Raw genomic sequence first — 10,291 nt, forward strand, 5'->3', positions numbered from 1 at the left:
GGAAGTGGAGTCAGACGGCCTCAGAAAATCCATTATCCAATCAGCACACATCAGAGTCACGTGGTCGTTAATGAGCAGGACGATCAAACAGGGGAGGTTTAAAGGTAAAACGTCAGCGGGTGGATCGCTAATAATAAGGTGGTGGGAAGAGACACGGCGCCCTCTGGTGGTGGTGAGACATTAAAGATTTTATTCGCAAAGAGTCATGTTTTTTGATGATGGTGTTTCTTTTGTACTGTTTTTGACCAAAACTATATATTAAAAAAAATAAAAAAAAATACAGTACAAAAGAATCACACATCACACCTGTGCAGGTGAGTGGAAAACAAACTACTTTGACTGTGGCTGTAATGAATGCATTTTTTTCAGTCATTATTATTTTCTTATTGTTTGTATGTACAATTTAACGTAAAAAACAAACAAAAAAAACAACTGTTCATTTTAAATAAAAAACCTTTATTATAAAGATATATTTTTATCCTTATGAATTGCAATTGACAGTCTCTTCCTCATTACACAAAGCATTAAAATATGTATTTGCTTTCCCTAAAACAGGAGAATTTGCGGTGCAGAGAGAAAAAAAACCCACACTGCAGTTGTGTGAGTGTGTGTGTGTGTGTGTCAAGCTCCCTTGGGAGCGACGAGCTGCTCGAAATGCCACTGCTGTCTGGGATGACGGGAGCAGGGCCGGAGGAAGAGACCCCCCAGCCGCCTGCCGGCGCCTCCCTCGGGGAGCGCCCCCTCCTGGACGGCCTCCAGGCACAGCTGGGACTGCAGGTGGAGGAGCTGACCGCTTAGCTGGAGCAGAGGGAGGAGGCAGAAACAGCAGTCAGTCAGTCAGTCGGGAGGGAGGGAGGGAGGGAGGGAGGGAGGGACGTCAAGTGTGATCAATATCAGGTAAAGATTCCAGAAGAAGAAGAAGAAGAAATAGAAGCCTTGCCTTGATGAACCTCCAGCGCAGCCTGCTGGTGGTGGGTCGCTGTGAGGGACATGGAGACAACAGCACCCGCTCTCCTCTGCCGTCGAAGCACAGCGCCCCCATGGGGCCCCAGCGTACCTCTGACTCAGAGTTCAGCTCACAGTGCTGCAGCAGGGAGGGAACCAGAGTCTGTGAAGCAGCAGGTTGATCACTTCCTCCCTCAAAAGTCCCGCATTATTATTGAGGATCAGTTCTCCAAAAAAAAAAACAACAGTCGTCCAGAAAACAGAATATTTAGCCCTCTGTTTGCAGCCTTATTCTAAAACCTGGTTTGTTTTAGTTTGTTTTTTTTGCCAGAATGGATCTCCAAACTGGTATCTGCAAGTTTTCTCAGCTCTTTGTGACATCACAAAGGGCTGCTAACCCCACATTACTGTTCCCTCTGCCTTCCCCTCTTCAGCCCGACGACGCTCAATGGTTGCAGGGGCTTGTTTGTTAAAAAGGGAATCTCATAGTGCGGGACCTTTAAAAGTCTCGCCCGTTGCTATGGTTACCTGGCTGCCAGTCCCACTGCACAGCGCCACGCTCATGGCCCCGCCAGCGCCCCCCTGTGACCGGGGGAAGTCAGCGCAGCTTCCTGTGCCCACGTTGTAGAGCTTTGAGAGAGAGCGAGAGAGAGAGAGAGAGGCACAAGGCAGCAGAGGTCAGTGTGTGTGTGTGTGTGTGTGTGTGTGTGTGTGTGTGTGTGTGTGTGTGTGTGTGTGTGTGTGTGTGTGTTGGCCTCACCTCCCCTGACAGCCCCGCCCGGTCCTGGGGGATGTAGAGTTGTGGGTAAACGGTGGTCAGGTACCAGTGGAAGTTCCGACAGCCCAGACTTCTCTTCAGTCGCAGCCGCTCCGTCACGTCGGGATTCTCCGACTGCAGGAGGGCATCAATCAATCAGTCAGCTCAGGGGTCTGCTGGAGCCTCTCCCAGCTGCCATCGTGCGAAGGCAGGGTGACACCCCACGCCAGTTCATTGCAAAAATAATGATTTTTTTTTTTTTTTTCCCAGGACCATGAGGGCTCGTACGCACCTGCCTGATGAAGTGAGCCAGCGTGTCCCTCCGGTAGAAGATCTTCCTGTAAGCCTCCATCCAGGTGTCGGCCACCCGGATCTTGTTCCTCTGCAGCAGCTCCTGGTCCGGGAAGCGGTAGGGCAGGTGGTGGCGGCTCAGGTGAGCCACCCGGGAGCAGGGCACCACCTCCATGGAGCCCCCGCACGACCACACCTGCACCAGTGATACGCAAGAGACTCCAGTTGGCCGTTAGAAAATCTTCGACTCCACTCTCAAAGACGCCGAAAAAAAACACAGCTTCCGTGGAAAATCAAACAGTGGTGAGACTATTTTCTTCCCTGTCTGGAAGCCCTGGCATTCCCACAGCCCCATGAGCAACAAATCGACTCTGGTCTCCCCTGCAGCCCCCCTGGAGAAGCACAGAGATTTGTGTCTCTGTGTGAGGCTCTTACTCTGATTGACAGCTCCACCTGCTCCTCCCCCCACAGCAGCATCCCCGGGTCGTAGCCTCCCACGCTGTGGAAGAAGTTCCGGTCGACGGCCACCACCTCACCGCCCAGCGCCGGGGTCCTGTGGCGGACACAGTTTGGCACCTCTCGTGGTCACATCACGTCACAACACATGATATGTGGTCAGACCCTCCTCCCCCAATACAGTCACTCCCCTCTCCTCCCCTCCCAAACTCACCGCAGGGCCTCCACGGCTGAGTCTGAGACTCTTTCCTGCGGCTGGAGGCCACTGGAGTCCCAGTGGAAGTCCAGCCTCCAGTCAAACACTCCCCTCACAGGCCACTGGGTGGCGTTGTACTGAAAGGTCTGCCAGTCTATCAGGTCGATGATGGGGGACACCACTCTGGTCCTGCAAGGAGGCAGGCAGAGTCACTCTGGGCGTAATTCTAGGCGTGTTTGGGTGTAATTTTCCCTTCAACCAAACAGATGTAAAAAAAAAAAAAAATTCAAAGATGTGAAAGACACAAAAGTTTCGATTCACTTCGGGCAAAATTTCAGATCTTTGTTGCAGACGTGGAGGAAAGCACGTGGTATGTGTCCAACCAGGAGGAAAAATGTGAGGTGATGCTCAGAAAGAAGAGATTAGAGGGGTGAGAGGAGAGGTTGGGGGGGTGTCAAACATGTGGCTAGAGGGGTGGAGTTGGGTGGAGGGGTGGTCTACACAGGGTCTGAGGGTTCACTCTAATTAGCTGCTCCAGTTAGCGTCAAACCGCAGGCGGCCGCAGACACTGAATCCATGGAGCTGGCAGACAACATGTAGCCTGTCAGAGCGCTAACGAGGAGCAACGACCGAGCAGCTGAGAGGTTCCGTCAGTCAGCATGAGAATCTGCTGGAGGAGAATCAGCTGGAGGAAAACCTGGAGGAGAACCTGCTGCAGGAGAACCTGCTGGAGGAGAACCTGCTGCAGGAGAACCGCTGCTGACAGACTATTATTCTAATTGTTTGATTGATTGATCCACTCACCTGTCCTGGGCCACTCTCTCCAGCAGGGGCTCCAGCCAGCCTCGTTGGCACTCGCAGTGGGAGTCCATGAAGACCAGCACCTCCCCTGCCGCCTGGCCGGCCCCCAGGGCGCGGCAGCCCCCGACCCCGAGGCGCCTCGTGCTGCGGACCAAGCGCACACGGCTCAGGTGGGACACGTACTCGCTGAGCACACTCTTCAGGTGACCTGTGGAGACGTCAACACAAGGATGCAAAGTGGTGGTGGTGGTGAAGGTGAAGAAGAAGAAGTTGTTGTTTTACAACCACAATTTCATTCCATTTTTTCCATTGAATTAGAAGCAGAAGTAGCGTGCGGGCGGGCGCGTCACACCCCACCGTGCTGGCTCAGGTCGTCCACCAGCAGAACCTCCCTCAGGTGCTGCTCATGCGCAGTGTCCAGCACGCTGTGCACGGTGCGCAGCAGCGTGGACCAGCTCTCGTCGTGGAAGCAGATGATGACGGAGGCGGCGGGCAGTGTCTCGCTGTAGTGGTCCTCCAGACACCTGTCACGTGGTCAACAACAACAACACCGTCATTGCATCTGCGCGCCTGACGAGTCTGGGAAGCAACCTGGCGCGCGCTGGGACTGGGGGGGGAAGACAACTCACTCCGGGTGACGCGCGTCGGGCAGCGCGCGGTGCAGCGGGATCTTCTCGCTCAGCGCCTCGTCGAAGCCGAATCTCTGCAGCGCCCGCAGCTCCGCGTCCCGCCCGGCGGAGCCCCTCCTCCCGCGGTGTCCGTCCGCCGGCGAGGCCGTGGCCCGGCTCTCCCTGTTGGTGCCCGGCCGCAGCACCTTGTAGCCGCCCTTCCTGTGCGCGGGGTTCTCCGAGGAGGCGGCCACGAACAGCAGCTGCTCCTCCTGCAGCGACTGCAGCGGCGCCAGGTCGCCGCCGAGCTCCAGCGCCGGGTCCCGGGAGTCCACGATGAGCTCCAGGTCCGGACCGCCTGGACCGGGGAGCCGCTGGAGGGGGCGGCGGGGAGGAACGGGCTTGTGGTCACCGTCCCGGTCCAGGCTCCGGTGGAGGAGGTCGGAGAGGGCCAGAGTGAGCAGGGCCGCGCCGAGGAGCAGCAGCCAGAGGGCGGCCGTCCTCCTGCGGAGCCCGCGGCCCCACAGCCGCATGACGGACACTTCCTGTGGGCTAGAGACGCCTCCACCTGCCCATGGCCGGTGCTGCGGCTCAGCCCTGAAGAAGCATCTCACCAGGGGGACGAGTCGACCTGGACTAGAGGAGGGAGCAGAGCCGCATCCGTACACTTAAGTCCTGCGTCCAGGACGCGTCACGTCCAAGAGCAGCAGCAGCTTCCACAACAACCGTCAACTTCCACCTTCAGCGCTCCGCCCACCGCCCTGCAGCCCGAGCCATCCGAGAGCTGACCCGGACACGCCCTCCTCCTCCTCCTCCTCCTCCTCCACCTCCTCTTCTACCTCTCACCCCCCATCCTTCCCCTTCGCCTGCTCCTCCTCCTCCCGTCCTCCTTCTCGCCCACATTCCCATTCCTTTTTCTTCTTCCACATCATTCCCCTCCTCCCCCTTCTCCTCTTCCTCCCCCCACCTCCTCCTCCTCCCACCATGTTTTTGACCCCCCTTCCCTCTCCTCTGATTAAAAACACCATCCTGGTCAAAATTACTCAAACTTAAAACAAACACCCACGCAGCCCAAGCAGCAGACTGTTCCCACTTACATAACTCACCAATAATAAATCATTTTACCATGGACTGGGTTCTCTCTATTTTTAATAAGTCAATCTGCCAATAAAACCGAGGCCATAAATCTAAACGACGGTTTTTTTCAGTGCGTGTGTCTCTCCGTTGAGCCACATGTTTTCAGCAGCGCTGCTATTTTATTTTCATTTTCCTGCAGCAGGCGTCTCCACCAGCTGGCCGACGGCCCTGCGGGTCCTATGACCGTCTGACCGTTCCCGGGGTAATGGGGCGGGGCCTGCTGCGGCTGCTGCTGCTGCGGCTGGCAGCACGGACACAAAGTGTTCAGCTTGTTTTGCTGGGCGGTGTTGCGGGAAGCAGTTTGGCGTTTAGTTTCACACTTGATGAGGCCAAGAAGAAGAAAAAGAAGAAAAAGAAGAAGAAAGGAGTCGGGAGGCTGTTTGTGGCGCTGAGGCTGGAGAAGAGGGGAAGGGAGGGGCTACAGCAAATAATAAACCTATCCAATGTGTATGCAAATACTTATATACTTATATATATATATGTATGTGTGTGTGTGTGTGTGTGTTTTTCCCGTAGTGCTGTGTCCTGCAGATGATGATGAGGTCAGCAGCTCCACCTTCCTCCCATTTAAGGTCGTGACCTGTGGATGAAAGGGCAGAGGGTGGGCGTGGAGCAGTAGTGATTACAGGAGGGGCGGGGACACCTGGAGGGACAGGTAGACAACTTGAAAGGAGAGGATGGCTACTTGTGTGTGTGTGTGTGTGTGTGTGTGTGTGTGTGTGTGTGTGTGTGTGTGTGTGTGAGGGGGTGGATCAGAGAGACAGACTGACAGACAGACCGGGGGGGCAGTTACATGTTGGATGTTTTAAAGCAGGGGTGTCAAACGCAAATACACACAGGGCCAAAATGTAAAATTTGGACAAAGCCGAGGGCCAACATTGATATTTACTGAAAGAAAACTTCCTCTAGAGAGAACAGTGAACCTTTTTATATAGACCCAAACTAGCTTTGCTTCAACCTGAATATGGAACAAGCAAAGCTTAAAAATATAAATCAACAATAAACCAGTAATAAGTCATAATAATATATCCTTCAATGAACGTCCTGTCCTGATTGCGGTGCCAAAATACCAGCAGGGCATTCTGAGATTCTTAGCAATGCATGTGCTGTGTAATACTGGTGGGCCAGCTCTTGTAGTTATTTTGTATTTCCTTACGGGCCAAATGTAATCACACTGCGGGCCAAATTTGGCCCGCGGGCCAGAGTTTGACACCTATGTTTTAAAGGCTACATTTCTGACCATATCTGCACTGAAATACAGTCAAATTGTGAAAAATGAAAAGTACACCAGTGTAGACTTTTTTCAGGGGTTGGAAAATGAAAAGTCCCCAATTTTCCTGAAATTCACAGGGGTGACTGTTCTATGATAGTTTAGCATGAAAAAGGTAAAATCTCAGTGTGTCCAAAAATCTGAGAAAAGGTCACACGATACACTTTTGGGGGGGCTGAGAAAAAATCCATCCATCTTCTATCCATCTTCTATACCCGCTTATTCCAATTCAGGGTCACAGGGGTCTGCTGGAGCCTATCCCAGCTGTCTTAGGGCGAAGGCAGGGTGACACCCTGGACAAATCTTCAGTTCATCGCAGGGCCACATAGAGACAAACAACCATTCACACTCACATGCACACCTACGGACAATTTAGAGTGTTCAATTGACCTCACATGCCGGAGAACCCGGAGAGAACCCACGCAGACACAGGGAGAACATGCAAACTCCACACAGAAAGGTCCCAGGCCCGGGCCCCGGAATCGAACCCACGACCTTCTTGCTGTGAGGTGGCAGCGCTAACCACTGCGCCACCGTGTCGCCTTGAGAAAAAAAAATCAAAAGTCCCAAAATTTCCTGAAACTTCAAGGAATTACTGTTTTATGATAGTTTAGCATGAAAAACACAAAATCTCAACATCAGAGAAGTCATACATTGTCAATGTTCTCATGGGGTCAAAACATTTTCAAACTCAAAAAAATCAAAAGTCCCAAAATCCGCCTGAAACTCACAGGGATGACTGTTCTATGAAAGTTTAGCATGGAACCGGACAAAACGGCTCAAAATCTCAACATCAGCTCAAAAATCAAAAGTCATACTACATACACTGGGGCGGACAAAAAAAATCTACCAACTCAGATCAGCCCAAAACTCAAAGGGATGTCGGTTCTATGATAGTTTAACATGAAAAATGGAAAAAAGGAATGCAGAGAAATCCTTTATTTGTTGGGGGGTTATGAGGTTTTGGCACGGAATTATTTTCATAAAACACACTCAAAACACACTCAACGGCGTGCACGTATTGCCGGCCCCTGCTTAATAATAAAAATATTAACACATTTGATTTGATTTGATTTGATTTGATCCATTTTGCTTCTGAATCTGCACCGTCTCATCTTGACTCAGCAGCGCCTCCCGTCAGACGAACAGAAAGAATGTTTTCAGATCTCTCGGTTGTTTTGTCGCGTGATGGCGAGGAGCCCAGATGTGGATACGGACCAGAACTTCCACCAAATCCAAACGTGTCTCCGCTTTACAGCCAAAGAACACAGTGACCTGAAGTTTCCACAGTACAAGACACACACACACACACACACACACACACACACACACACACACACACACAACATTCTCTGGAAAACTTCCTACATTCCAACATCTGACCAGAGTTCTGGAGCTGCAGCCGGAAACCAACCAGGTGCGACACAACACACTGTGCAGGCGCCGCCTAGTGGTCACATCGAGTACACTCGCACGTCGCCATCCAGGATGGGTGTGTGCGCGTGTGTGGCGGTGCTGCCCTCTGGTGGACAATGAGCATAAGCGTAATAAACTATTTTCACAGAAATAAATGCGGTAAAAATAAATAAATAAATAAATAAATAAAAGAAAAAAATAAAGAAGGTTTCTCCAGTTCTCAGACTTTTGACCGATGTTGTGGAGCTTTCTGGATCCTCCCGGCCTGGAGAATTCACCATTCATTATAAAGATAATTCAATTAACTTTTTTTTTTTAAATAAATAAATAAATAAATAAATAAAACCAGTGACCAGCTGCTGTCTTCTGAGACAATGTATTGAAATGTTCGTCTTCAGACGATGGGTTTTGCTGCCTCATCCAACAACAGCATTCTCACTTTTGTGAGGTCAGAGGTCACAGCTGATTTCCAAACTGTCCTTGTGACCACACAGACGGCCACCGCGCACGCCGTCGTCCTTCTGCTTTCCAGCCGAGCAGCAGCGGGTGCAGCAGCAGCAGTGGCAGCAGCAGCAGTGGCAGCAGCAGCGCTGTCTCACGGTGACACAGCGCCAGTCATGTGCTGGTGTGTCACACGGCCACAATTTGTGTTAACAGGCATTCAAAGGAAAAACATAAGTGCAAGAATCAAAACTTTCAACCCTCAGCAGGCTCTAATGCAGAACTTATTTTAAAATTACATTACATTTAATCTGATTAGGTGCATTTTTGCACATCTCTCGGGTTGTTTGCTCACTTCGATTGAAGACAATCGACTTCCTTAATCCAAAATATCAACATTTAACTTTGGCTTTTTACATTTATTTGCCTTAAATAAAAGGGGTTAGTTCTTTTTTTCAAACTTAAACCTATATTTTGTGAGTTTGGCACTTCAGTGCTCCCCCCCACCAAAAAAAAGCAATTTTTTCGGCTGTATTAAACAAAGTCATGCTCATCTGTCCTGGAAGTCGTGTCTGCGGGCCTGGAGCCGATGGTCAATCTCACGCAAACTCACAATTTCAACACCCACTTTGACCCAAAAGAGGAGAGAGGGGCGAGAAAAAAAAGAAAAAGACGTTTCCTCCTCAGCGGCTGGTGAAGCGCCTCTCATGAGTTTCCTGCATGTGTTCAGGCGCCTAATGAGGGATGAGGTGCGTCCTGTTAGGAAACATCACATGTTTGTGCGCCCAGATTAAATTAGTGGACATCAGGACGAGGAGGGCGAGTTCAGTGGCAGAGCTGGCAGACCGCTGGGGGAGCTGGGAGAACTGGCTTTCAGACGCGCTTGGTCCTTTGCTTTATAATATATCAAACTTTTTTTGAGAGCATATATATATTTTCTGTGTATCCATATTTTTTATTCCTGCCGACAATGGAAGCCTGGCGAAGCGCCTTCGTTCTGCTCTGCGCCTGTTTTGTTTGTCACGCGGAGGGACTCAAAAGTAAGTGATGTGTCATAAAAGTCGTACCTGTTGAATTATCGATGCAGTTAAATGACGCAGTTAATTCAAATTTAATTCTTGCAGTTAATTCAAATTAAAGTGATTTGAGGTCTGACAAATCAATCTGACAAATCAATTCAGTGGTAAAAATATTGATTGGCGGCGTTCAGGATTGAGCAGTGAAATAAAACAGCTGATTCGGTGACTCGGATGAGTCTGTTTTTAAGCCTAATATGCAGACAATTGCTGACAATTAAATGTTTAACGTTTGATATTATTTTCATTTTTTTTCTTGACGTCTGTCCGTCCGTCCACCTTCAGTGTCCCATGAGTTCAATTAAGGCCTGATGATGCAGCCTGAGGAAGAAAAACTGCGTTGGCACGATGGAAGATGTTTCACTGCCATCAAAAAAAGAATCAAATACAAAACTTTAAAGCCGTTTTTCTAATGAATCAGTTGTTTTCTGAAAACTAAAGCCTGAAAACTGTTGATTATATTTTTTTTAGGACATGAGATTATAGTTTTTATTACAAAAGTCTGCATTATTGTTATTGATTCCTGTTCCGTCTAATCTGAATCATGAGCACAGGCGCACATTATTGACACAGACAGTAGTTCACAGTTTTTGTCAATCGTTGCCTCTTCAATGAGAAATACTCTCTGGGATTTTGTGTTTTGTTTTGCCTGTGGACTTATCACCATCAAGATAGAGAAAATATATCAGATAAGAGCGTGAATATCTCCTATTGTAAGTATAAAGTTTCAAAATACTGTCCAGTACCAAAAAAAATATCGAAATCTTAGGAAACTAGAAAAAACAAAAGAAAAAAATGTTGAGAATTTCTTTATACATAATATTGAGTGTTTTAATAAAAGTCCTGGGACTTGAATCTCTCTTAGGATTTGACAGTGGGTTTTTTTTTTCTCTCTCA

At 49.6% G+C, this 10,291-nt stretch overlaps 2 protein-coding genes across 3 annotated transcripts in view; one reads left to right on the forward strand and one right to left on the reverse strand.

Annotated features, from left to right (window-relative positions):
• Positions 1 to 468: 468 nt before the first annotated feature.
• LOC142900208 (polypeptide N-acetylgalactosaminyltransferase 15-like) lies at positions 469 to 4,957 on the reverse strand. Its single transcript, XM_076044367.1, has 10 exons — positions 4,076 to 4,957; positions 3,804 to 3,970; positions 3,450 to 3,654; positions 2,664 to 2,834; positions 2,429 to 2,546; positions 1,995 to 2,189; positions 1,706 to 1,837; positions 1,474 to 1,575; positions 941 to 1,084; positions 469 to 798 (listed from the first exon to the last, which is right to left on the reverse strand). Exons 1-10 carry the CDS (start codon positions 4,585 to 4,587, stop codon positions 622 to 624), a joined length of 1,923 nt encoding a protein of 640 aa, XP_075900482.1. The 5' UTR covers positions 4,588 to 4,957; the 3' UTR covers positions 469 to 621.
• Positions 4,958 to 9,084: 4,127 nt separating this feature from the next.
• The window catches only part of gpnmb (glycoprotein (transmembrane) nmb), a 6,866-nt gene continuing 5,659 nt past the window's right edge, over positions 9,085 to 10,291 (forward strand). The window contains exon 1 of one of the 2 annotated variants that reach the window (XM_076044308.1): positions 9,085 to 9,358. In XM_076044308.1, coding sequence (XP_075900423.1) covers positions 9,289 to 9,358 — 70 coding nt within the window. In that variant the 5' untranslated portion in view covers positions 9,085 to 9,288. The remainder of the gene's footprint in view (positions 9,359 to 10,291) is intronic. The other variant, XM_076044309.1, reaches the window with a different exon arrangement.

Source organism: Nelusetta ayraudi, unplaced genomic scaffold, assembly GCF_046127955.1.
Source record: "Nelusetta ayraudi isolate G7.1 ecotype Tasmania unplaced genomic scaffold, CSIRO-AGI_Nayr_v1 ptg000079l, whole genome shotgun sequence".
In the NCBI taxonomy this organism is placed as follows: Eukaryota; Metazoa; Chordata; class Actinopteri; order Tetraodontiformes; family Monacanthidae; genus Nelusetta; species Nelusetta ayraudi.